Source organism: Poecilia formosa, unplaced genomic scaffold (assembly GCF_000485575.1).
Source record: "Poecilia formosa unplaced genomic scaffold, Poecilia_formosa-5.1.2 Scaffold374, whole genome shotgun sequence".
Classification (NCBI taxonomy): Eukaryota; Metazoa; Chordata; class Actinopteri; order Cyprinodontiformes; family Poeciliidae; genus Poecilia; species Poecilia formosa.
This window is the reverse complement of record NW_006800313.1, coordinates 224,043-251,153: the sequence shown is the minus strand read 5'-3', so window position 1 is coordinate 251,153 and position 27,111 is coordinate 224,043. Positions and strand designations below refer to the sequence as shown.

Here is a 27,111-nt window from a genome sequence, read left to right as displayed (position 1 = left end):
AAACCAGTTTCTGAGATTCTGCAACATATAATCAAGTCATTATTTAAGTAAATGCAATGTAAATCTAATCTCTGCCTAAGCATACAGTAAAACCAAGAATAGTTTTTACACCACAAAGGCAACTTTCTTTTTTTTATCTTGTGTTTTTGTGTCTGTCTCTTATGAATTACCACTGAACTTGAAGGATAACTAAATTAACATTTAATGTGTTTCACAGAACAAAATGTAATTTTGTAGTAAATGGGTTTAATTTTTTTAATGATGCCAGTGTTTTTGTATTCATCCTTTGTATACAAAGAAGTTTCATCGTTTAAAAAACAACTCAGGACAGTAAAACCCCTTGAAAATGTCCAAAGACAAGAAAGGACTGAATTAGACTCTGGAGACGTTGAATAATGGTAACACTTTATCATTTTTATTTAACTCAGCACTATTCTTGGTTGTACGAGGCATTCTTGAACGCACCATAGGCTGAGTCGGTCATAAAACGCTGCGTAGCAGCGCCTGAGGTCGGTAGACAAGAAGTGTTGGGAAAACGTTCCTACCTTGGACCTCTCAGGTTTTCTATCAGTTCATAAACAACTTTGGTACTTTTTCGAACTCTTCCGTAGAAACTAGCAAAGGGTCCTTATAAAAAGAACCACCAATAAAGGTAGGAATCAACTTCTAATGCCTGCGACGTAATTTATCGACTTACTGGTTTAAGTTTCGATTTCGTCGTCCATGTTATGGCAGGCTTTATGCTAATGGATTAAAGAGTAATTGTTGTTCATGTAAATAATTTTTATGTTAGAGCTTCAGGGGTTCGGACGGAGAAGAGTGATTCTTTTTTTCCTTGTTTTTCTTTTCGTCAGATGAGTAGTATTGCAAAGATGGACAACCTTGAAGATGCGAAGAAGGAGCTGAAAGAATTGAAGGTGAAAAGGAAACGTATACCTAAATATGCTCTATATCACTGTTTTATTTCAGTGACAAAACATCTACTTTGTTGGTTTTGGTTTCGCTTTTGTAACGGAAGCGTGTGGCCTGACGGGGGCGCTGTAAACAATCGCCGGATTCTCATCTGCTGTTATGGCACAGCAGCCAGATGGAGGAGAGGATGGCTTTCTTTGGTAGAAGTGCAGCTTAGAGAAACATAAAAGTGTCTTAGTCTGAGTCTGACCTCTTCAGTCAGAACCGAATGTTTTTACATTGCATAGCAATGCTGGGTCTCTTTCTCTTGCCATAAATTAGACCAAACATTAGCTAAACTTTTCAGGAGAGTCCAGGTGTAGACTGGGCAGACTGGAGAAGAAGGGGCATGCAGACAGTTGCAGGAGTTGTTGATCTTCCCCACTTGTAGAAGCAGCATCTCAGCTTTTGGAGTTGCATCTAGAATTTAAGCTCTTTCAAATAGGTTTATTAATCAGAGTATAGCTAATGTAGCAGAACAAGAGAAAGAAGAAAATCTCTGCCACAAGTCCCATGTACACATATTGCAACTCAGAAAGAGTATTGTATTCCTTTTCTTTGATGCATGTGTCTGTCTGTGTATGTATATATAAAGAGGAAAGTTGAGAAAGCTGATGACGCGAAAGCCAGGTTGGTTCTGGAAAAACTGGAAGAAGATGAATTAAAGGAGAATGCCAAAACAGAAATGATGGCTCAAGCTGGAAAGCAGGAGTCCTGCCAGAAAGAATTCACTCAAGACTTGGAAAAAGTCAAGGTATGTCTGACTCTTTGTTTACACTTACAGGTTATTGGGAAGGAGATAGTTATGATATATAGTTAATCACGTTTTTTTATATATAAAGGATGAAATCCAGAAGCTTTCTAAACATAAAAAAGATATACTGGATAAACTGAGGCGATGCAAAGCTCAGCTGGAGGCTAAGAAAACCGAGGCTTCAAAACTGAAGCACAAATTCAAGGTGAGAATGTCATTTTTTTCTGATTTTTAACCTTAAATTTCCTGTTTGTTAATCTTTTCTACTAAAGTATATGAATTGGGGTGTTTTAAAAAAAATCATCCAAATAATAAAAGTTGTTCAGAGTAAAGATCTTTGATTTAAATGGATACTTGATTATTCACAGGGGCAATAACAGCACACAAATTTAAATGTAAAACTGTATTTCTTGTCTAGATCTATGCCCAGATTCCAGAGACGGAGGTGAAGTTTCTGTCTCTTATCAGAGAGGAGAACGAGGAGGGAGAAGACGTCAGTGATTCAGTCAGAGGAGTGTTTACCATCAGTCAGAGAGCTGCGGTGCTCCTACTAGGAGGGCAGGCTCTCATCACGTTTGAGGAAGAGAAAGGTAAACAGGACTTCACTGTTGTTTTCTTATATATGTGGCTCTGTCGGCACATTACGCAATGTGGTTGACATGAAAAAGATTCAGTTTCATTTCACGACAACAAATCAATATTTGTGATGAATTTTATTAAGTGGAGTTACTTATTAAAACTTATTTAGAGTCTTAAATTTTTGTGAAGGTGTAGCAGAGATTAGATCAGTGACACTAAGTTATGCTTAAGAAATGTCCTTGTTTATTGTCCCCCCCAATAATGAGATGGGATTTACTCCGTTGTGCAGGTTTTTTTTTTTTTTTAGAATCATCACAGCAAACCAGCAAAAGCCAAAGAACTTTGCACAATTTTCCCCCCCAAGCTAACTGAGTTGATTAATGTTGTTCAGTCTTTCCTCGACACATATGTAGACCTTCAGGACATTTTGCACATATAAATAGTTGCCGAGTTTCATGTAAAGAGTGTCTCGGACTCGCATCTCATTGGCTCTTCATAAGATTTGTAATTCTGTCATGTTGTCGATCCTCTAGTGGCTCAAAAGGTCCTGAAGCTCCCTGGTTGCCGTGTGTCCTGTGAAGACATAACCTTGAATGTGAAACCAAAAGGACTCGCCTTGGAAACATCTGTGAAGTTTGAGGTACGTAATAAAATCCAGGTTTACCAATAAACCGGAACCACTGATGAATTATAGATGATTGAAATCTTTGCACATTTGTTGAGTGATTTTAAACAAACATGAAAAACAAATGTTTCTTTTTAAAACCACAATGAAAATACCAACAAATTCCAATTATTTTTTATTAATCTTGAGTGACCATCAATCTGCTCACTCCACCACTTTTTAAAAAAACGTTTTGAGAGGGTGATGGCATCACATGCTTCCTGACGGAGACGTTTTAGTGATAGATTTGCTCACAGCTGTCCATAACAAATCGAACTCAGTCCTTCCTTGTGTAATTGCTGAACCTAGAGGTCACTAGAGAGAAAACGTATGTGGTTTTAATTCAGATGCTTCTGGTTCAGCTGCACTTTTTACAGAAACTGACAGCTGGCATTTAGACACTGAGTGAAGGGCTCTTATGATGGTGGTTAAATCATTTCCTCAGGGTTTGCTATGCCGTAAAAAGACAGATGGTTAGATGGACAAAGGTGTACGCTGACATTATAGATGTTGTTGAATATAATCTGGATTGCACCATTCACACACTCACTGAGTTGTTCTCTTGCTTCTTCCCTTTTTGTTAATTATCACTCATTTTCCTTTGCTCATTCTGCCAGCCAACATCTAACATCTTTGAGGGTTGCATGATACACTGAAGTCTGACTACATACAATACATAAAATGTGAACATAGTGTAAACATTGTCATTACCACTCAAACATTGCATTGTGAAATAACTGTTTTTTCTTTTTGTTTTTTTTTTGCAATACCTTTGTTTTATCTGTGGAGGTCCATATGGATGTGTCCAGAAAAGAGCTGAAAGTATCCAACATCCCCCCTGCCATGCCGCAGGACAGAACGGAGGACCGTCTGGAGATCAGCTTTTCCAGACCAACCAGGGGAGGAGGAGAAGTGGAGAGTGTGGATTATGATGTCAAGACTGGAACTGGGTCCATTAAATTTTTGAAACCTGGAGGTATAGCCGTCAGGGTCACACACACCGAGATGTAGGAAAATGCCAAAACAACCTGTGTGTCCTTCGTTACCCATTTACCTTGAAGCAAGTCATAAGGCATGGCACTCAGAATTACTGCCCGAGTGTCAACCTGTGGCCCGACAGATTTACTTAGATTCGGCTATTAGTAATTGTGTTTTATAGGTTTATTTCAAGCTGTTGCTGCTGTCCGGTAGCATCAGCGTGTGAAAGTGTGTGAAGTGCTTTGTAGTCCTTGAAGTGCTCTGTAGATACCATTTACCATTTAGACGCCTGTCTGAAAGCTTTACTTTGTCAAAGAAATGCACTTGAAATAGGGAAGGAAAAATACAGAAAATACAAGATTTTAATATCAAGGATTAAGTTCTTTATACTAAGATTGAAATAGAACCAAAACTTGACAGATCATTCCTGTACAATAATTTAGTGCTACAAGGTAAATGTTTTTTTTTATTTTTATTTTAACCCCGAAATTGCTAGAAGTTTGAGACTGAGACCATGCCATAGATACTCTAAAGTTATTTTAATCAGTGAAAAGAATCTTATTAAAATACCTATTAATAGGTTGTGTCTGAATGGACACAATCCATTCATTCACAATTTTGAGTTAATGATGAATTCCATGCTGAAATGTTGTCTTTGTGTGTGTGTGTGTGTGTGTGTGTGTGTGTGTGTGTGTGTGTGTAGTTGCCTGGAGGTTGGCCAGAAAAGGAGTGTACAAAGTAAATCTTGAATCTGAAGTAAATGTCAAGGTTGGACCAGCGTATGAGTACCAGTTGGAGAAATTTCAAGTAAGAGACAAAACACAGTGGAAAAGCAGCTTTTGGTCACTCATGTTCCAAGCTAGTCACATGGACACGCCACTCCCTGTTAGTAGAATTGGTCTTCAAAATAAAAGTCTTGCTATGGTAGTAATTCTAAATATTAATTGATGGATCAAGTCCGAATTATGTTCATCTGTATAATTACTCATTCGCATAAACAGAACATCTGCCCTACTCCAGATGTTGGTCTCCCCATTGGTGCCTGCTTCATGTCACTCCACAACCACAACTCTAATCAATGCTTTGAAATTCTTGGGCACCATATGTCCCACATCATTATGCAAGCTGACCTCATGTCTGTTATTCATTGCAGACATCATGCGGTTCATCGAGGCGAACCATTCTTCTGGAAGGCATCGATGATGTGGAGGATGAGGAGGACCTGCAGGACCACCTGGAAATTCATTTCCAGAAGCCCAACAACAGCGGTGGCGAAATTGAAAACATCAAGTATATTGCTAAGGGAAAGTCTCTCCAGGCATTTTTCAGTGAGGACAAAGTAGACGCAACCATCTAAAGTTGGCTGGAAGTAGTCATCTTCAGCAACATTCAGGAGGATAGGAAGAGCCTGACTCCATGGTCTGTTCAGTGGTAAAAGCAGAAAATCTTTTAACTTTTGACACTTGGAAATGTTATTTGGTTGCGGTGATATTTTATTTATGTTCTGGAAAAGCGGGTTTGATTTTAGCATATATAAATTACTATGCTTACACAATCTGTAGACATGAACTGGGTTTCCAGAAAGAAACTATGTTCAGTCACCGTGTATCTCAACCCTGATGAGCTAAAATTACATCTCTGGAATATTGATCTTAATGTAATTCATGACATAACAGGTATTGGTAGCCCGTTTCTAAAGTGTTTTAAGAACACTTGAGCACTAATTTAAGAATAAATTATGTATCATATGAATATATGGTGGTAAATTACCCTCACTAGGGATGACAGGTATTTTGCATACTGTGTAAAAAGCAAAGATCAGACTTTTTGTCTGGGTCATCACTAAGGTTTAAGCTTCTGCTTGTTATTGTCTCTTCTGCCTTGTTTATGATGCCTGTTAAAATATAAAAACTACGTCAGTGGAATTGGTTTTGTGTGTGTCTTTTACTTTTGACTTCAAAGTTCAAGAAATGACTTATCATTCCTTCAAATGATTGCCAGAGGAAAAAAAAAGACAGGTAACCTATAATGACAAAGCAAATGTATGTTTTGTTTTTGCTTGAGCTCAAAAATTCTCAAGATCTCCTTTTTTTCCCCCCCTTTCTTTTAATGGCTGAACTCCTCCACATACATAATCATTCCTTGTTATCTAAAAAAAAAACACTGCTTTGACCACCTATTAGCTGATTGTCCTTAATTTAGTATCCAAACCACAAGAGGATACATATTTTAGATTACAACTGTTTGCATCCATAATATTTTAAGACATTCATCCAAAGGAAGGGAAGTGCATCAAGGTGGTAATTTAAATCATAGTCTATACAAATATCATGCAGGATTTTTGGCACATTACGTGTGTCGCACGCAAACATTAACTATAGAGTAAAATTTAAAACATAAACATAGTTCATGCAATCGTTCCTCGACAGCCACGAGCTCAGACCCTCTGGACAAAGCAGGTACAAGGTAGTTTCTACCAGGATAGGAGTGACTACAGGGATTGAAACGGGTCTGAGGATCCTCCAGTCCTGCTGTGTGTACATAGAGCTGAGGCTCCAGCTGGATTAAGGCTGGGAGGTATATTTCATGAGGGAGAAATATACTTTGTTCTCCAGTATGACATACTGATGGTATAAACACTTTTGTACTAATGAGACGCAGCTTTAATTATCCATAAATCCCGATGAATCCAGTCAGGTAGGTGAAACCGTTGAGCCTCCCTCCCCCAGCTTTGTCCCATGTCCTTGTTAGTATTAAATTGGCCTGATAAGCGAAAGAACCAGTTGTGTTATTTTTGATCAGGACATGTTATTTTAATCTATGCAGTATTCTACGGTTTCATATTTTCTCCTTCAGAATACTGACGGAATTATAAATATCCTATGGAGTTAAAACTATTCCATGCATTGTTAACTTCCAGACTAATTCTTTACTATCAGGAAGTCCATAAAACACAGCTAGAAGTCTTCAGCTGATAAAAAGCGACGCAGCAAGAGTTCTGAAGAAAATTAAAAGGATAGATCACATTTCTGTGTAAAATATCAGGAACCACACTCCATACCAGTAGGTGGCGGTAATGCTACTAAAAGTTTTTTGCCAACCGCCAATAAAACCACGAAGAAGAAGAAGCAGCAGCAGCAGCAGCAGCAGAAGAAGAAGACGACACTACTGCTACTATTATTGCTGATGTCACAGCAAATTGAACACGTAGACATTAGAAACTAAATATTCAGCGATGCTTTGGTTTGAGGGATCCATTCCTGAGGCCATAAACTCTGCTAAGCAACGCAGTTTGGTCTTTGTCGTTGTCATTGCAGGTAACTGTGGTAAAATAACTGTAAACGGACGTTGTTGTGAGAACGACGCTTATTAGCAAGCGACCTCTCGGTGTTTGACAAACTCGTTCCAACGTTTCGCTGTTGTTTGTTAGAACCGGTTGGTTTTAATGCTGCTTCTTGTTTGCCTCGGAAATCAATTAGACACGAGAATGACGTCAAATCCAGCTTAAACTTATTAAAGCAGCAGGTGAACCAGCTGGCTTTGCTTGTTTTGATTTTACTCGGAAACATGGCTACCAACCAACGCAAGCCGCCAACCACGAATTTGGCTTTCAAACACCGGGGAAGACTTTCCCTTTCGGAAGGTGGACATTTCTTTAAGTTTGAGCAATTTAATGCAACATCTCATGAAATTCAAGTATTCTGAAAAAGTTCCACATATTTTGTCACTCATTCAGAGAGTGAAACGGATGGAGCGAGATATTTAGATCCTTTATTTTTTTTTTAATGTTCAGATAATGAAAACACAAAACCTGGGTGAATCTATTTTAGTGTGGTGTTCACCTCCATTGTGTGACTTGCTGTGGTTCTTAAACTGACAGACTTCATAGAGAGGAACCCAGTTGGGTCTTTTCCCAGCTCTGAACTTGAGTTTTGGTGTTACGACCAGATTGTTTTCCCACATTTTTGTCAGATGCTTATATTAAAGCTGTTTAGGGATGACCATTGTAATATGTTGTTTATACAATTGTTTTACAGAAATAAAGCTTTAAATATGTTTTTGCATTTTGCTGGAATCTTTTGTGATAGGCGACCACAAAGTAGAGCGTAATTTTGAAGATGCATGGTTGTATGTTTAGATTTGTTGACCTAGACTTTAGTCTTTTGCAAAAACACTTTTTCCCCCCATCTTTCTATTGGCTCTGATCAAGCTAAGCAGCAATTCTGTTCCGCAAAAATGAATTAATTTTAGTTGAATATAATTCTTTTAAGCTTTATTAATCCAGCTGCCTCCACAAAGTGAAACATGAGTCCATATGACTGACAGTTCTAGTTTGAATTCAGTTCAACAGGAAGATGATTCCAAACGTAGGAGAAAATCTACAACACAATATGATAAAACAGTACCCCAGTCAGATCTCAGTGGACTTAAAACGGAAGAGTTGCACCTCAAAAAAAGAGAGCCGGCCCAAGCCTAGACACATACATGTGATAGAACTATTAAAGTCACACAGGAAAGGACTTTCCAAGGTCGCTGCAGCTTATTTTATGCAATAAATACAGACAGTACTGAATGTGACCTTCTGGATTTAGGGTTGAATTCAAGTAATTTTCAGATCTAGTAAAGGCCAGATGACTTATGACTGGATATGTAGAACAGTAACATTCTTTTTTCCCCCTCAACTGTTTGCTTGTTACTTGTATAAAACACATTTGTGTCTATTTGAGGAGGACGACAGGTCTGTGTCGTCTTGATGTGAAGTACAGTTTACATGTAAAGTTATTAGATGTCTGATTTAAATTATTCTTTTTAATTAATGTAGTAAACTTATTTTTCAGCTAATTGTTCTGTGAGATGTCCACAGGTTTTGTGTTAAATCTGTCCTGCCTGTGATTTTACTCTGTCAGGGGAAGATGAACAGTCTCAGCAGCTGATGTCCAGTTGGGAAGACGGCGACGTCTCGGAGGCTGCCCAGAACTGCTGCGTGGCCATCAGGGTCGATGCCAAGAGGTACTGATTAGTTCTCTGCTGTGTGTACAACAGCTTCAGTTAGTTTGTTAAAACAGCTATGTAAAAACTCAAATTTGATTATCACAGTAATTGTCTGACCTTTGAACACTGCCATGTTCATAAAACATTGGCTTGGAGCTTATACAACCTGGTGTGTTGTTCAGGCTTTTTATTTTATCTCAATAGATGTTACTAAACAGTCCGTACAATTTCAAAATGCTTTAATGTATATTTTATTCCTCATGGAATCACTTTCTCTTCACAGTGACACTTGTGTCCAGTTTTCCCAGATCTGTATCCTTTGTTGCTGTGTACATATATTGTAACTATATTGATATCTAAGTGCAGGACTTTGGTAAAGCTTGTGTTCCTTCATTAGCCTGTTATAGATCCCGTAGTATGCATACCGTCTAGCTTCTTCATCGGGGTGACTGGGATTCCTCTGGAGGTCGTTGCTGGAAGTGTGTCTCCTGATGAACTGATGAAGAGAATAAACAAAGTAAAAAAGGTAAATTCACCCTGTAACGCTGGCATCTTTTCAACACATTATATTAAAAAGATGGCTTGATGAAAATCAACAAATAGGTTAACTAAAACCAAATGTAGAGTATTTGGTAGCTGGAGGTTCGACAGAAAACTTAAAAAAAAAAAAAAAAAAAAAAAAAGGAACAATGGCTAAGTTCTCGTAGCAGGTCTTGATCAATCAATCAATCACATTTTATTTGTATAGCACATTTCAACAGCAAGGCATTTCAGCCTTAAATGTTCTTATTTAAGACTGATGGGAACATTTATCAGCCTTAAATAAAGGCTGATAAATGTTCCCCTTGCAAAAAATAAATAAGAAAAACAAAAAGTAAATGAAAACTTTTCTGTTTTTATATTGGTTTATTGATAGATTGGTCTCTAATTTCCCATCAGAAACAAACTTCTTTGTAAATTAAAGACATTTAAACTGTAGTCTCGGGTGGATGTGTAACTTGGGCTTTCAACTGTAGATTCAATAAACCAGACACTAACAAGATCTAGCCAGGTCTAAGTTTGGTAGACTTTGTTGAGTCACAAACCTTTTAAGCCTAATTATCTGCTTTAGCAGATGGAAATCGATGAGAATGACTAACGTAGGACAGAATGACAGACAGTAAAACAATTACCGTATTTAACAACACTTTAATATTATCATCCCTTTTCCTTCAGCACCTCTGTGCGTAAAAAACCAGTATTGTGATTACAGATGTAAACTGTAATCAGAACAGCTTAAAACTGTTCAGCATTTGTCATATGATAGCAAATGTTAGGGTTTTAAAAATAACCTTATATAAAAAACACTGGTTTATTAGGAACTAACTGATCTTGACAGTGTGTTTAATTAATCTATGCCACATGAAAATGGCAAAACAATCCTCACTGCAGAGATTTTAATGTATTTTATTTAACTTGGGTAACATGAATATGAAAACTAAACATATGAACATCTTTTTTTTCTCTAATTGCCTTTAAGAAGCTGAATCTATAAAATGTTTTACGCATTTTCCTGTTTTCTTGTAGATGCACTGTCAAGGAGTAGAAGCTACTGCTGCAACAGATGCACAGGACTCTTTGGAGACCAGAGCACCTGATGGCACAGCCACAGATCCTGCCTCAGCTCCAGCAGTGCCTGTTGGGCTGGAAATGATCAGTGATGAACCTGAAGAGGCTCCAGCTGCAACAAAAGGTGTGAATGACTGCTCACTCATTCTGCTGCATACATCTGCTGCATACATCACGATGTCACCAGGTGACTCAGAACCCATCCAGTCACTGAACACATAAATGTTCTAAGCATCTCCAGCTGAACAGAAACAAAACTGAAGTTTTTATCTTTAGACGTAAACAGGAACGATCTGGTCTACTCTGCAACCTCAGTTCCTTTAAATCAAGGCTAAACCCACTTCAAGTTGTTTTTAATATCATTAATGGGACATTGACCAATATATTTGATGTACATTGATTATTTTGATGATGGCACTCACCAAAATGTTATTTTTGTTACTGGTTTCTGAATTGTTGACTGTACTGTGTTTTTTATGACTTCATATTTTTGTGCTTTTATGATGTAAAGCCTTTTGAACTGCCTTGATGCAGAAAGGTGCTATACAAATAAATTTGATTGATTGATTGACTGATTGATTAATTTCTTTTTCAATATAGAATCCCTTTCAAGTTCGGCAGATGGAGAATGTGTTTCCAGCGCAAAGCCCTCTATGGAGAATTCCCCTTCATGTCAGGCTACCTGTTCTCAGAATGAAAACCTGAATGCAAAGGTAGAAAGGTAAGAGCAACTTGGGTTTGTGTTCATTTCTCCATAATACAGGCAGGGAGCATCTAACAAACCTTTATTGCAATATTGCAAGATGTTTACAAATGTGAATCCCTTCCCCAATTTGCCAAAATGGTGTTTACTATGTGTACTTTGAACCCAAGATCATTGGCTTAAAAACTGAAATATTTTCAACAACTTAACCGCAGTTGGTGCTGAGCTAAATAACTTAGCGCTACAGCTAATTATTGTAAATATAGGTGAGGCGTGCTTTGACAGCACTGTTGGCACGAAGGTTATCAAACTTCTAGGAAAGATGGTGAGTTCTGTAAAATATGATCTCACAAGTTGGTAATCATACTTGGTGTACACACCTTTCACTGTAACTAGAAAGAATAAATGGAAAAATACAAAAGAATATTTGGATCAAGTCAAAGATGTTCCAGAAAATCCTATTCGTGCAGCTCAGCTGTACGTTTGTCCTGCTGAGTCTCGTCTCTTCATCCACTTGGTAGATGGCAGCAAAATGTTTTATTCATTTGTTGTTATACATGCAGCCAATGCTGTATGCTGGAAAAAAGGCCCACACTATGGAGTTCCCACCTCCAGACTTTACTGTGGCTGTGGTGTTTTTGGGTTACACCTAATAAATGCAGCATTGTACACTTGTTCTTAAACAATGTAGTGTTTATGGGGCAACGGTGGTTGGAGTTCAGTGGGTTTCTGGTTCGATCCCCGCGCCACCCGCTCTCCAGTAGCTTGCTATCGTGTGTGTGTGTGTGTGTGTGTGTGTGTGTGAATGGGTTAATGACTGTAATGTGAAGACATTTGAGGTCCTCTGGACTTGATAAAGCGCTATGCAAGTACAAAGCCATTTACCATGTCAGATTTAGTACTTTGTTTTCACCTGTACCTGTTGAACAATTCGAAGCTCTTCACAAGAGGTCATCATCCTGGATCAGTGTTTTTCCAACCTTTCCAGGGCGCAGGCCACTTAACCCATTTAACAAACAGTCACGGACCACCTAACCTGAAAGCGATAACGAATCTTTATATATGATGCAACCTGAAACCAAAATATTAGTTTCTCAACTCTCTTATTATTGTTGTCTTTGTTCATCCTAAAGAGAAGAGTGGCGCTGTTTGGTGAATGTGACTGGTCACGACAAAGACATGAACACGTCTACTTGGGCATTTTGAGTCATTATCAGATTCTGAAAGTGTCTAATCTTTCCAATGATGCCAAACACATAGAAATAAAACAGAAGGCACTAAATCAGCTGATGGTCATATGCACTAAGTGGCAGGATTGGTTTCTAATTTCTTAGACTAATAATTCAGCTGCTGTCATGAATAATTTCTTTAACTTCCTTTACGTGTTTAATATTTTTGCCTTTGTTATTCCATTTTATTATTGGAACCTTAAGTTGCGAACAACTTTGCCTCAGATTTGTTTTTATTATTTGCACTCGTCAGGTTCTTGCCAACATCTGGAGAGAATTTCAAGTGAGCTGCACGTTTCGAAACGTACCAGCTTGGCATTTCAAAGGCAAATATGTCCGTTTTGCTGCAACATTTGTCAGTCCTGCAACTAAAACTAAAATTATTGTAAGCATGACTGTAAGTCGGAGGTGGCCAACATGGGTAATGACAAAAATGAAAGCTTTCAATAGCTTGAAACAAAATTGGTCTTATTCTAGCAATTTTTTGGAGAATGTACTAAAAGGTCATTGTGTAGTTGTAATGTCTTGCTGCTTCCATTAGGGGGGGCAGCTGGCTATAGAAAGAGGCAGAACTTTGGGTTACTCCGAATGTTTTGTCATTTCGCAATTTGTTTTTGTTGGGTTGCTTAACATCTGGCAATATTTTCATTGTGTAATGTTTTCATTTAAAAACATTTCACTTTAAAGAGTTCTAGTTGTATAATTTATAAACTATTAAACAACATTTCCTTTGCAATCCTCTTAAGGCCGCAGCTCTCCCTGTTGCTTGATCACCTTCTTTCTAAGCGCGTTTTGGTTCCACTGAATCAGTGTGTTTGGCTTTACTCTGCTGTTATTCTCCACCTTTCCTGTCGTGGTGTTTCAGGCAGACCATGTGAAGGATATCTGGAGAAACCCACAACCTGGTCATCCTGTGAGCCAGGCAGCTGCACAAGGCCCTAGCTGCAGAACTGGACAGTACTGAGGAGGAGCAGGGCCCTAGAGGGCCTAGTTCAATCCCTGCACCCACAGCTGACCAGGAGAATCTCTGAGATCCATAGACAGTGTTGTAGCAAAACGGACATATTTGTCTTTGAAATACCAAGCCGGTTGTTTTTGAGTTAAAAGAAGCGAATGGGTGCATTTTTAAAGGTGCAGCTCACTTGAAATTCTCTCCAGATGTTGGCAAGAACCTGTGTAGCGCAAATAATAAAAACAAATCTGAGGCAAAGTTGTTCATAATTAAGATCCCACCATTGCACAAGCGGGCAAACACACAAACATCATCACAGCACCTATTTATCACTTAGCAAACGGTTATGTTTGACGACGTGTTGTGAGGAATGCAGAATGATGGCGTTGGGCTGCAGTTGTCTGAATTTGTTTTGAAATTATAGAGGAGGATTCAGGCACAGCAAAAAGGATGTGAACTTCATTCAGAGGTTGGGTTTCCTCTTTTACACTCAGTATTTTCAGACACACAGAACATGAGAGAGCGATTCTGTACATAGAAATATTTTTCTTTTATACCAAGGAGATGAGTTCTAAAGTGTAGAAGCAAGCATTTTGTCTGGCCATGTCCACATCTGGAGCTTTCAATTCAAATTCAAAATTTAAAACTCAAAAATACTTCATTAATCTCAAAGAGAAATGAAATGTGTTGTATCTCAGTCATGGCACTGAGGTCATCTCCATCACTGGGCTGCTTTAATCAATAGAGACAATCCATTATCCATCCAACTTCTTTTGATAATAGTTATGTTTGCAAACTTTTATGATGATTTTCTACTTAAAGCTAACAAAAACATATTCAATTTCTTAGAAGATTTGAATATTATGTCAAACCAACAAACAAGGACAACATTTTAATGCAGAAATGTTGACTTAAAATATGTTTCTTTCTGCTTAGAAGTTATTATTTTTTAATGTTTTTTCAATCTGAAAATTGACTTTCCCCAGCAAAAGGGGTTTTCCCAGAAAAGAGAGGCTCTGCCCGAACCACCCTAACCCTGTTCTCATCACGTCAGGGTGCTGGGAGTTCCTGATTCATTCAGGGGGAAGTGAACTCACCTCAGCTATAAAAGAGCAGATCATGAATTACATGTTTGCCTGTAATTTATGAAACATTGCAAACTGTTTTCTGTGAGGCTGAAGCCATTTTGATGATCCAGATGATTAGAAGCTCAAATCACAACCTGATGTTAAGGAGCAAACCTGCTTTGTCCCCTTTACTGTTTCAACGACAAGAAAATTTTAAGTTTCCTTTGGGATCAATAAAGGGTTTTTGAATTGAATTTGAGTTGACCTGTACGTAGGTAACCATGGAAACAAGTACAGTACATGGGTGAACCATTTTGGATAAGATGGATCTCCGAGTATTTGCCCTTGATGCAGGAGAGACAAAAGTGGATGAGACAAGAAGAAACATCTCTTTTGGAGATGTTGTCCTGATTGCAGACGCTGCAGCGCCCAGAGGATGTTGGCAGATGAGGAGCTGATTGTTGGTTTGTTAGCCTGGTTTGTTCAGTGCAGCTTCAGACCAGAACCAGTGTGTTGGAGAGCCCAGTGACGAAGCTCTGTCTGCGTCTGGAGGCACCTGCAGACTAAAGACATTTCTATTTTTTCTATTCTCATCTTTATCTTTCTTCTTTTTATAGGTTCATCATTAAGAGAATTGAAGAGCAAAGAAGAATCACTTAATGTCTTTGCATTTATATAGTATATAATTTAGGTTGTGGTTGGAATGGTTCATTTAGGCTTCAAGGAGCTCTGCATGCACGTGGGAGGTCATGTAGGTTTTTTTTTTTTACCAGTCACCCAGTCAGCTGTAATTAGTCAACACCAGTCAGTCAGTGGGTGAGCAGGTGAGTCAGTCAGGCAGTCAAACAATGCAGGAACCAGAGTAGGAGAAGCAGCAAGGGATTCTGTGAGTCTGTACCATGTTCGCCTGTAATTTTGGAATAAAAATGGAGGTGAATTTTTGACGTTTTCTGGAACGGCATGAACCGTACTCATGCCGTTCAAACTCATACAAAGTTACATTCACTTTTGGTTTTATCACCTTTAAAAATATTTTTGGTTTTCATGGACAGGTCGTCACTGCAGGCATGCACAGCACTGGTTGTTTATGTTCATGGACACATGTACTGGTCAGAGGACCATGGAAGCAGCAGCCATGCTCTCTTATCTGTGACTTGTGGCCTACATTCACCTGTTTGACTTGGTCAAACATCTGTGCTCGTATCTACCAGCTTGGCAGCAGTTCATGTTCATCACTGCCTTATATAGGGACATTTTTAAAATTTTTTTTCCAACTTCAGCCAAACTTACAGGCAAGAGATGGAGAGTGGTCTGTTTTTCACTTGTATGCATAATTCTAATTATATTTTATTTTTCTTCCCCCTCTTTTTCTTTTAATTTTGTACAGATTGACCAAGAAACTGGAAGAGAGACAAGAGCAAAGGAACAAAGAACAGAAGGAAGTAAGGAAATAAATTGACTAAACAGTTTTACTTGAACTTCTCTGGATCCAGGAAATGTAATTACGGTGAACCATTAAAGAACAGCTCCAGCTGAACAGCTGTTCTGTTTATTTGTGCTACCCATAAATCCGTCCTACCTTACGGTAGGAAAATCTGACGAGGTAGCACTGATGGTCAGAACACCGGCACTGCTAGCACACAGCTCCTTTAAGTTCTGCTCAGAGCTCCAGGATGATCAGGCTGGATTAATCTAAACGCTAATAAACCATCATCAACATTTCCCAGCAGATCAACATGATCTCTGATCTCTGATCTCTCTGAATCCTCCTTTTGGCGATGTTCTCCATCAGAGCCAAAAGGTTCCACAATTATCTCCTTTGTGCAGCTGCTTACATAAGTGTGATTGTCTGCACACCTTGATCACCTTAACAATGATCAAACCTGAACTGTTTGGGGTTAATCTGCCGATCCGACCCAGTTTTCTTTTTCAGCGAGAGTGAAATTACCCCAGCAGATAATATGCATTTCATGCGCTTTGGCGCACAAACCGATGAGTTGCATCTTTGCATGACAAACATTGAGGAGATTTACAATTTACAACCAAGTGAGGTTTTCACATCCTTTTATTTTATTTGTTTTGTGTGTGTTATGTTACTGTCTGAGGATAAATGTGGTTCAGTTTCATCGTTTACAATAAAATGAAATACAATATAAATACAATAAAAGATTGAAATCAAGAAAAAACATTGTTTCAGTGCTTCTTGGTCTGAATAACTGAATGAAGTTTCAGTGTGTTTACGGGAGTTTTGGCGCTTTGTAGTTTGTCCTCAGAAAAAGTTTGTGTTGCTGCCGCACATTTTCATGGCAGGTCAACAGTTTGCGTATATTTACTCCACACATTTTTTGTGTGTGTGTGTGTGTGTGCACACTTTATACACAAGACCCCAATTATTTCCTAGATTATTGGATTTGATGCCTACAGCATCAAAAAGATGCTGGATTTTGTCTGGAAGAGAAAGGTCCCTAATCCTGCTGGCTGCATCACAGCCGTCATAGTTTGTGTAAAGAACGTGTCTATTGTCACAGAGTGGTGCTGAACGGTGGATGCAGCCATTACAGATCAGCCTTTGTTGGTGTGTAACCAACAGCTTTTGCCCACGTTGGTTTCTGTTGTCTTCTCTTCCATGCTGCCAGGCTGCTCACCTGTCTCTCCGTTCTGTCCTTGTTGCTCATCCAGCTTGTTGTCGCGCAGCCTGACGGCAGGAGAGATTATCCTCCTGGTCTGGAGGCTTCAGCATTGATTTTGGCTCTTCTGCTTCTCTTTGATTTACCAAATGACTCTCGCTTTCGCCTCTTTCACCACATTAGCTGAATGCCTCAAATGAATGTAGAGTCACACTGTCACCTTCTATTTGCTCATGTCTAATATGAATAGAGGAGGTACATGTCCGCAGGTCTGAATACTGAGCTTGTTTCATAGATTTACTTGAAGGCCTTCAGAGGCACTGATGGCTGGAAGTCCTTTGGGAAATGGTCACGATCATCCAAGGGAATCACTTTTCATGCTTCATAAATGTGCTGATGGCTCATGACTAAGGGTTTGTCATCATTCCAAGCTCGGCGTCGGGTTTTCTTTGTCAGGGATCTGTAATCATCCCATGTAGCTTTCTCAGAGATGATGCTCGTCGCTCGTCATTGTTATCACTGAGACGTTGCATTGCACAGAACCCTTTAGCCAGAGATTGCAGATGACACATTATACTGTCGGGTTTTGGTTTACAGGCAGTAATTCTGGTGATTTGTGTGATCTCTCTTACATCCATCAGCATCCAGGGACAAATAAACAACTTTAAACCCTTAATATCTCATTCTAAGCAACAGTGTTTGAAGTTAGGGTCCTGAAAGGATCGTTGTTTTAAGACAAAAACACACATGAGTGCATAAACTTTCAAAAATCATTTTATGCTGTAAAAACATTTTATTCCCTTTTTAAGATTGAGATAAACTAGTGTGCATTTTTTAAAATTATGTTTTAAACAACCATGTTGTTGAAATGCATTTTTGGATGCCATTTCATTTAAACAGATCACTTACCAAGTTTTGTAATTTAATAGATGAAAAGAAACACTTGGTTATATTTAACCGCCTGATGGCCTTCTCGGTCATTATTAATCTACTTGCATGTTTTTCAGAATGACGTCAGAAAAGAAATTGAGCGCAGGAAGATGGGGAAGCAAAACCAAGAATTTAAGAGAAAACAGGATCAAGAGAAAACCAAGCAACTCCTGGAAGAAAGGAACAGAGAAAAGGCAGAAGAGAAGGCCGCCAGAGAACGAGTGAAGCAGCAGATCGCTATGGTAACCTGCTCTTTATCCTGGCCTAAATGTGAAGGTTGCTGTCAGCGCATGAAATTTCTGCTCCTGACTTGAGGAAATTGTGGTTGTTGTAGGACCGAGCGGAGAGAGCTGCCAGTTATGCCAAGATGCGTCAGGATGAGAAGGACGCCAAGCAGAAACTTCTGCAGGCCCAGCAGGCGGACCAGGAGGCCAAGAGGGAGGCGCTGATCAGAGAGAGGAGGTAAAAGATGAAACAGGAAGTGCTTTAAATGCACTGCATAATCAGTGTTTAACATCATTAACTCACTGACAACTTTATTTCTGTTAAAACAACGAGGTAGCTCTTGTACTGTTGAAATAAATCAACCATAAGAAAGAGAGTCTGAAAAATGGCCTTGAAAGAAAACTTCCTCTGTGAAAACCTGACATTGACAAAAACATCTTCATGATGCCCACCAGACCTGGACTTGGATTCCCCGCCGTGCAGAAAAGTCTTTTTGTTTTGCTTTTTTTCCAAGAAAAACAAAACAAGGCTAACATTTCAAACTTTAATACTTGATGAAAAACTTGAGATTCAGTACTTTGGATCCCAAAAGAATTTGATTACATCAGAAAATAACTAATCAACCGCTGTATGACGAAATGGTTGAGTTCTTAACAATAATAAGGGATAATAAGAAGTAGGGTGAGCGTCGTTAGGGTCCAGTTTCTTTCTGCTGAAATTCAACTCTTTTTGCGTGGCCCGTCATAACATTGAATGATGTGACCACAATCAAACCTCTGTTTAAACAGTGAACCCAGGAGAGCCACAAAGTCTGTTTGGGTGTGGTAGTCAGAGCCAGGAGGGTGGGATTGGCTCGTCATGCGCTTCGCTGACACAGACTTATTTTATCATTTTAAATGTATAAATTTCAGCCATTATTTACGTCTGATCTAGCTGCTTCTGTTGCATAGTTATCATGCATGTGTCATGTCAACAATATAGATGTCAGATAAAATGACTGTGCAGACTGCAGACACCTTAAAACCAATCAGAGATGTGAATTAGGACTGTATATGGAAATGGATCAAATCAGATTTTTGGGGGGTGAAAACATCAGGATTGTGCCGCTCAGACTGCGATGATAAGTCCAATACGATTTGCATTTGAGCAAAAAAAATAATAATAATTGATTTGTGTCACATTTGCCTGTTGTGTGAATGTAGCCGTTGAAATGTGTTTGGGAATTTTAAGCACCATTGAGTTAGGAAGTGTATCTGTACGATACTGAGAATGTTTTCAATATAGTGCAGATGTTTTCCTTTAGTATAAAAGATTCCTGGAGTTTATTATTAGAAGAACCGATTTAAACTGTGAATCCAAAATAAGACTAAAAGTACAACTGTCTTTGCTTCTGTGAATGATGTTTTAATGCTGTGTGTGTGTGTGTGTGTGTGATCAGTACCAGCTCAAGGATACAGTTTCGTCTTCCTGATGGTTCATCCTTCACCAACCAGTTTCTCTCGCAGTCCAAACTGCAGGAGGTTTGGAACTTTGCTTTTGAGGTCAGTCTGACTTAATCATGTGCTCATCCTGCATGTCCTCTTCATATTCATTCTTCATCTGTTTTTGTAAATATGTTGTACCACATAGAAACTGCTCATCTGCTGTTTGTTTCTGAAACATGGCCAAACTGTTAGATGTACTTAAAACATGCTTTTAGTGCAGAACTCAATATGAACATGTAGTAAATATAAATGAGAGACATTTTTTTCTGAGAGGAAATGAGACGAGCGTCTTGCTTTGGAAGGAATATCACATTAACCAAAAGTCTGTATATGGATTACAGAATGAATTCCTCATAGCTGTTCAGCAGCCTTTCCACTGCCATTTGGATGATTTATCTATGCTTGTGAGGTCCAAGGCCTAGAAAGGCCTTCCTGTTATCACTCTAATTTTTAGCTCCTTCCACAGGTTCTCTTTCAGACTGAAGTTGGAACTTTATCTTTGACACCCTCTCAGTCCTGGAAAAACAAAAAAAAAAACAACAAAAACAAAAACAAATGTAGAGAGAAATTAACCGACTATGTGAATGAGGCCAGGTTGAAACATTCATGTTCAAATGACTTTATCACTACGCCTCATAAAACATGTTTTCCTCCTGACGTATGCATCTAATGGCAGTGCTGCTTCTGTTTTAGGAAATAGGAAATCTGTACGGTAACTTCTCCTTAGCAACCATGTATCCTCGACGAGAGTTCACCAGCGAAGACCTAAATAAGACCCTGCTGGAGCTGGAGTTGGTTCCAAGTGCTTCCATTGTTGTCCTGCCTGTGAGTAGTCCAGAGTCTGATCTACACCGTTTACTGTGCCTTCACTTTCTGTTTGAATTAGTTCCTCATCTCTTTCATTCGGATCAGTCGGGTGTAAAACTGCAACGCCAAATCACCAAACAGATGGTTACAAAAAGAGATGTGACGTCACAAACGGGCTGTGACAGATGAAGCGCAAGACAACAACAACCATCAGATAGTTGGAGTTTATTCTAGGGATGAGTAGTCGGCCTTGATGATCTCAGCGGTCCGTCTTGATTTTATGTGGCATGAATTCCCAAACCATGTGTCCATGTGCAGTGGAAAAAAAAAAGGTTAAAATTAATTTAGCCACTGATGGAGAACGTCATTAGTTTTTGATGTGATGTCACAGTGTCATATTTCCATACATAACACTAGGCTGACCACCTCTGGCTGAAAGTTCGATTCTTTACAGAGAAGTGATGAGTGACTAAGCAGTGAAAGAATCATTTCCATCTGTGTGTGAGCATTAACTGGACCCCGTCCTTCCTTTCAGTCTCGAAGGCCTGCTAACACAGTGACCCGGTCTTCTGGATTTGGCATCTGGACAGCTCTGGGTACACTCCTCTACCCTCTGCTCGCTGTATGGAGGTTTCTCAGCTCTTTTCTCTTTGCTACACCTTATTCATCATCAGCATCCAGAGTCCAGGGGATGCACAGCAGCCCTGCCAGCAGCTCCAAAGCCCCCTCAAACCAAGCTAAGAGGTGAGAAGTAAAAGGTTTCAGTTTCAGGTGTTGCACCAAAGAATGCAGTCAGCCAGGCGGCTTTTAACTTTGCCTGTTTTCAGCCCCTATAATATCAATGTTTGGGTGAAGATCTGCTGTCAGATTTCAGTGCAGAGAAATGGGATCAAGTTAACTGATCTGGTTTTTAAGCAGTTGTATTGAATAGTCATCAAAAGTAAAATCTAATGCTTAAACCAAATATACTGATAATAAAATGTATTTTTATTTGTGCTTAAATATGGCACTGAGATACGCGACGCTTTGTTTTCTTTTTGTAACATGAACAGCATGACCAACAGTTTTCCTTCTAACATTTGTTCCTGAGCAGAATCTCTGCAGCTCCTCCACAGCTGCTGGCATCATGTGTTGGTGGGTTTACCAATGTGCCACACCACTTCCAGGTTTGGATGGTGGATTGAAAAAAGCTCTGAAAAGTTCAAAGCTTGGGATGTTGTTTATTAGCCTGGCTCTGCTCTGGAGCCTCTGGAGCAGCTGCAGTCCTGCTGACAGTTGGGCTGTTTTCACACCTGATGGAACCAAAATGTCAACATTTGTTACATTTTCAGCTGGTGCAGTTCGCTTTCACACTGCACTGAGTCAAACAACCCAAAATAATTGAAAAACCTGTTACCCCCCCCTCCCCCCCCACACCTTTTCACCTGTACCTGCAACTACTAAAATAACTTCTTCCCAAAATGAAGGGCATTAGATTTTAGTGGTTGTAGGATTTGTTCTTTACTGGTTTGGACATTTCCTATCAGCTGCTTCAGCTAGTGACACTCCTGCAGGCGCCGTTACTCTGGGTTGAGTCATGTCTGCAAAACCAGACTGTGCTGACCACAAACATGGCTTTAGAGCGTTTATTACCAGATTTCCATAAAATATTGTTTGTAATATTGTACAGCTGAAGTTGGATGTATAGAGTGTGAAGAGGACGGGAGCGAGGACAGTCCTTTGTGGAGCCCCTGTGCTGCTGACAGTCTCACACACAGTGTTACAGGCGCACAAACTGTGGTCTGCCAGTTTGCCCACAAACCACGAGACAAGGATGAGAAACTGCATCGCCTCAGTTTCTCACCCAGTAGAGCCAGATGGGTGGAGCTGCATTCACTGGAGAAGTCAAAACGCCTCATTCTCACAGCGCTTGCCGGCTGGGCCAGGTGAGTGTGTACACCGTTGATCAGGAAGATGGTGGCGTCCTCAGCTCCAAGCTTGGGCTGTTGGGCAAACTGCAAGGAGTCCAAGTTGGACCAGGGGCCGGAGCTGCTCCAGGACGAGCCTCTCCAGCGTCCTGGTGATGTGGGAGGTCAGCGCCACAGGCCTGCAGTCCTTGGAATCACAGGCACGCTGCGTCTTTGGCACCAGAACAATGCAGGATGTTTTCCACATCACAGGGACCATGAGCAACGTGTTGACGATATGAAGGAAGACTCTGCAAAGCTGGATAACACAGACTTTGATCATCCCTCGGGCTGACACCATCAGGACCTGCAGCCGTTGCCAGGGTGGAGTCTCACCAGCTGTTTAACATTTTCGGCGGTGATGTTCACCGTGGAGGTGGCCAGCTGAGGGGACAGGGGATGGTCACTGAGTAGAAGAGGAGGGGAGGAGGTGAAATTCACACGGGGATGAAGGACTCTGAGGAGAGTTGGTGGACCGCAGCAGTGGTGTTGATGGGAGGTCAAGGGGCTGGAGAGTCAAATCTGTTAAAAACAGGTTGAGTTTGCTGGCTCTGTAAATGTTGCCTTCAACCCACTACTGCCTGCTGGCCTGAACCCAGTGGCAGTCTGCATCCCTCTCCAGGCTCTCTGGTGTTTTCCTGATGGAGTTTCTTCTCCAGCCTCCTCCTGTAATCCTCCTTAGCTCTTCTGATCTCCACCTTCAAGCAGCTCTGCATTACTCTCACATCATCACCGTTTCCATTTCAGAAAGCCCTCTTCTACTCATTCAGGATGGTTTTGATCTGACCAGGCCTTGTTATTTGGGTAACAGTAAACTGTCTCAGTGGGGACGATGGAGTCGACACAGAAGTTGATGTAGAGGGTTCTGCACTCGGTGAGGCCATCGATGTCCTCCATGTTCGGCTCACAGAGTGCCTGCCAGTCAGTGGCCTCAAATCATCCCTGTAGCGTCTCAGTGACCTCCTGTGACCCCCTCCTCACTGTCCTCATGGTTGCAGGCTGGCTCTTCATCAGAGGGACGTAATATGAGCTGAGATGCACCAGGTTATGATCGGACCGGCCGAGTGGAGGGAGAGGAGAGTAACTCTATGCATCTTTTACGTTAGCATACAGCGAGTCCTCTCCTCTCTGGTGGGACGGAGGTGGGACATACTGGGTGAAGTTGGGCAGAGTTCTGTCCATGGTGACATGATTAAAATCACTTGGGATAACCATGAATGTAGCCAGATGTCCAGTCTACAAGCGAGGTCACAGGCCACCTTGAGGTTAGCAGAGGGAGGAATGTAAACAGAACATGAATATTCCCATGACAACATGGGAATATTCATGGGTTTAGTAAAACGGACAAAGACCAACCACCGATAATAGCAAAAGCTATTATGTAAATATACAGGGTTGTATTTTTATTTAACATTGTTTTGTTCTAAACTTTTGCTTCTATGTTTGTGTTCAGAGAAACTCCCACCAAACAAAATTTGGAGATGCGGCCAAAGGATTTCAAGAAAGAAGGTAAAATCTGCAGACTTCGGACAGAAGAGGACGATGATGAGGATAATAATACCTGGAATGGGAACTCGACCCAACAAATGTAGAACCCTGGGTGACATAAAGCTGCTGGACCCCCAAAACCCGCTTTAAATTTTGATTTATTCTTTGTTTTTTTCATGCTCTTCTTTCTCCATTTTAGCAGTTACGTCCCTGCACTTTGTCTGCATGTTCATGTGAATTTAATCCCATTTGACCTTGAGATGAGTAAAATATTTCTGAATTTAACACGACTGACTGGATAATTTTGATTGTGTGAAGCCACTATTTCTGTTTTGTGCTCATTACTGATCGAGTAAATTCAATAAACAAAGTTTTAACCAATCATGGGGACCTTATTGTGTCTGGTACCTAATTCTTTCTAATAATAATAATAATCACCAAATTTATTTACAATGCCCTTTATATCTCCAATTGAAATCTCAGAGGGCTCAGTCACATGCTGGTTTCAGCAGGCTGACAGAACCAGCGGCACGAACACCAGCAGGCAGGGAGGGTGAAGCAACTTCCCCCAGGAACACAAACGATGGGAAGACATGCAGCCCGAAAAAACACCTTTGACCCTGGATTTACATTGGGATTAGAAATTTTACTGAAAATGTTTTTCATTTGACTATTACAAATCAGAAGTGTATGAGCTAGCTGAAGAAAGGAATAAACGTCCACTGTGTACTGCTTGTTTGGTATGACGGCATGTTTTTTTTCTAAAATATGAAAAGCTGATTTTACCCCCCTCCCCCACAATTAAAGAAATAAAATGTTTTCAAAACAAGCCGACTTGATTGATCATTTATGCACAGATATTTTACATACATTTTTCAAGTTTGCACAATTCAGTAGATCAAAGTGCTTTTCATGAGGATATCATTTTATGTTGAACTTTGGGAACAATGCAGGCTAAAAAAAAACTAAAAGCAAAACACTGGAATGAAATGGCTTACTTACCTCTTTCTTGTGTAAAGGCCTGCTAACGACCTAATTATTGTATTCAGGTGTGGTGCAGCAGAGGCACATCTAGAAGTTGCAGGGCAGTGATGGCCCTCCAGGACTGGAGTTTGACACCTGTGCCTTAGAAGATGGCTGATGCCACCAGAGCCAAAGGAGGTCTTCAGGGGCCACCGCACTCCTAGAAGCTTCAGCCTCCTCAGCAGGTGGAATCTGTTCAGACCTTTCCTTCCTGGTTTTCCTCTGTTGTTGAGGAGGTGGTTCAGCTGGCGCTCTCTGTACTCTGAGTGGTATTATGGCAGAGTAATCAGAGAACATCATGGGGAGTTGATGGAGAAGTTTGCACTGCAGAGAGTGAAGAGGAATGGTGCCAGCACAGCTCCATGTGGAGCCCTGAACTGCCGACCAACTTTTCAGACACCAAGACTAGATGGGCTGGTCCAAGACCAGCAAACTCTGGCCACAAGCTGATTGCCCAAATATAATCTCTGGTCCCAGAACCAGAGTGCTAATCTCAAACTTTTACAAATCATAAGTATCAGCTATCTGCTGAAAGGATTGAATGTGTGCTTACAGTTGGATTTTTTTTCTCTGGTACCATTCGGCTCCCTTGCCCTCCAGGACCTGCTGCTTGGAGACATCCTCACAGTATGATGCTTCTTCCACTATGCTTCATAGTAGCAATGGTGTGTTTGTGGTGATGTATAGAGCTATCTCAACCGCTGAAACGTGGAACTCCTTCAGCACAGCCGTGGCAGCCTGGTAACTTTCTTCAGTCACTCAGATTATGAGGACACAACCTGATACATGGACCAGATTCCTTCAGCTCCAGAGGATGTTCAGTTACTTGGTGTTTTTGTTTCTATCCCCTAAACTTACACTTTTCTGTAACATTTTCTATCAATTGCCTGGAGCGTTCTTTTGTCTTCGTATTGGTTAATCTGGTCCGTTTACAGCTTAACCAGTAAGTGGACCTTCCAGACCCAGTGTCTTTATGTACGACCAGCTGAGACTCACTTAAAACACTCAGGTCATCTCCATTCTGTCTACTTTGAATTAAGGGAGTGAAGATTCATGCAATCAGCTAATTTATGTTAGATGTTTTTGTTTACCTGTCAGTATTTTGTAAAAATCAGTTTTCCCTTTGTTGCTTCAGTTTTTTTTGTGTGTGTGCGTAAACAGGATATATTAAAAATGCCAAGTTATGTTGATCATGTTTGAGTTGTAATGGCAAAGAGGGTGAGCTATTTTTATAGGCACTGTATTTTGTCATTACCTGCTACAAACTCCACATGGTGTGTTGTAATTGTGCAGCTAATCTTCCTTTTATTAGAGGTAATTTCTGACCCATTGATTTTTGACTATGGAGCAAAGAATACTCACAAAAGTTAAGATTTTAACAGAAGTGTAAAGCGTTATATAAAAAGCTAAATCAATCATCAAGAACATTATCAGGGACACAATGAGCAACAAGAACAAAATCTAAATGTTTTTGTTACTAATTTTTCAGTTTTCACCTATTAAAACAAAAATAAAACTCCTTGAAGTTTTTTGTTTATGTATTAATAATTATGGCAAAAGAGAGATGGACTCAGTTTAAGGCAAGTGGTCATATTCTGATGAGTTTATTTGTACTAAGACTTTGCGGTTTCATGAAAATAAATGGTGCAATTCTCCAAACTGCGACATCAGATAAACTGTACAGTCTCCATAAACAGCAGAAAATGTCATTTTAAACTAATAGACCTACTATAATATTAGCAATTAGGTTTATACGAGCTCCTCAAACCAACCGTACTCCATCCTCAAAAATACATATTTTACAAAGTTAAGTAGATTTTAATACAACATAATCATAAAATCACATAAATCAAATAAATGAAAGCACTGAGAGCGTCTTATGTAGGGCTGAAACGATTCCTCGAATGATTCGAGTCCCTCGATTACTAAAATATTCGTTTACAACAGCCCTAATCTTATGTTTCAAGCAAAGCTTTGAATAAATGTCAAGATGTAGCAGAGGGTCTTCACTCTCCAGTAAACAGAGGGTTCGCCACGGTAGTGGTGGGATTCTGGAACAGCGGATTGTCCGCCTTGAACTACACAAAGTTTAACATTAGCTGAA

At 40.0% G+C, this 27,111-nt stretch overlaps 2 protein-coding genes and 1 long non-coding RNA gene across 3 annotated transcripts; 2 read left to right on the top strand and 1 right to left on the bottom strand.

The window, feature by feature from the left end:
* Positions 1-479: 479 nt before the first annotated feature.
* nmi (N-myc (and STAT) interactor) lies at positions 480-5,851 on the top strand. Its single transcript, XM_007575266.2, has 9 exons — positions 480-652; positions 855-917; positions 1,547-1,705; positions 1,794-1,910; positions 2,124-2,295; positions 2,818-2,924; positions 3,738-3,924; positions 4,630-4,733; positions 5,080-5,851. Exons 2-9 carry the CDS (start codon positions 855-857, stop codon positions 5,281-5,283), a joined length of 1,113 nt encoding a protein of 370 aa, XP_007575328.1. The 5' UTR covers positions 480-652; the 3' UTR covers positions 5,284-5,851.
* A 1,203-nt stretch (positions 5,852-7,054) lies between these two features.
* ubxn4 (UBX domain protein 4) lies at positions 7,055-24,365 on the top strand. The gene is made up of 13 exons (XM_007575265.2): positions 7,055-7,243; positions 8,834-8,936; positions 9,202-9,230; positions 9,326-9,444; positions 10,485-10,650; positions 11,127-11,247; positions 15,865-15,919; positions 18,112-18,276; positions 18,369-18,496; positions 19,698-19,800; positions 20,437-20,568; positions 21,086-21,294; positions 23,950-24,365. Exons 1-13 carry the CDS (start codon positions 7,162-7,164, stop codon positions 24,086-24,088), a joined length of 1,551 nt encoding a protein of 516 aa, XP_007575327.1. The 5' UTR covers positions 7,055-7,161; the 3' UTR covers positions 24,089-24,365.
* On the bottom strand, positions 24,287-26,916 carry LOC107833372 (uncharacterized). The gene is made up of 2 exons (XR_001659111.1): positions 25,397-26,916; positions 24,287-25,365 (listed from the first exon to the last, which is right to left on the bottom strand). It is a non-coding gene; the product is annotated as an uncharacterized LOC107833372 (long non-coding RNA).
* Between the last annotated feature and the right edge of the window lie 195 nt (positions 26,917-27,111).

What these genes read in the sequence shown, in the direction of transcription:
- ubxn4 (XM_007575265.2), top strand. Translation starts at nt 7,162, where the DNA reads ATGCTTTGGTTTGAGGGATCCATTCCTGAGGCCATAAACTCTGCTAAG. An exon ending in CTTTGTCGTTGTCATTGCAG is followed by an intron (nt 7,244 to 8,833) that starts GTAACTGTGGTA and finishes TTACTCTGTCAG; the next exon opens with GGGAAGATGAACAGTCTCAG. An exon ending in TGAAGCAGCAGATCGCTATG is followed by an intron (nt 18,277 to 18,368) that starts GTAACCTGCTCT and finishes TGGTTGTTGTAG; the next exon opens with GACCGAGCGGAGAGAGCTGC.
- nmi (XM_007575266.2), top strand. Translation starts at nt 855, where the DNA reads ATGAGTAGTATTGCAAAGATGGACAACCTTGAAGATGCGAAGAAGGAG. An exon ending in AGGAGCTGAAAGAATTGAAG is followed by an intron (nt 918 to 1,546) that starts GTGAAAAGGAAA and finishes GTATATATAAAG; the next exon opens with AGGAAAGTTGAGAAAGCTGA. An exon ending in AAACATCTGTGAAGTTTGAG is followed by an intron (nt 2,925 to 3,737) that starts GTACGTAATAAA and finishes TTATCTGTGGAG; the next exon opens with GTCCATATGGATGTGTCCAG.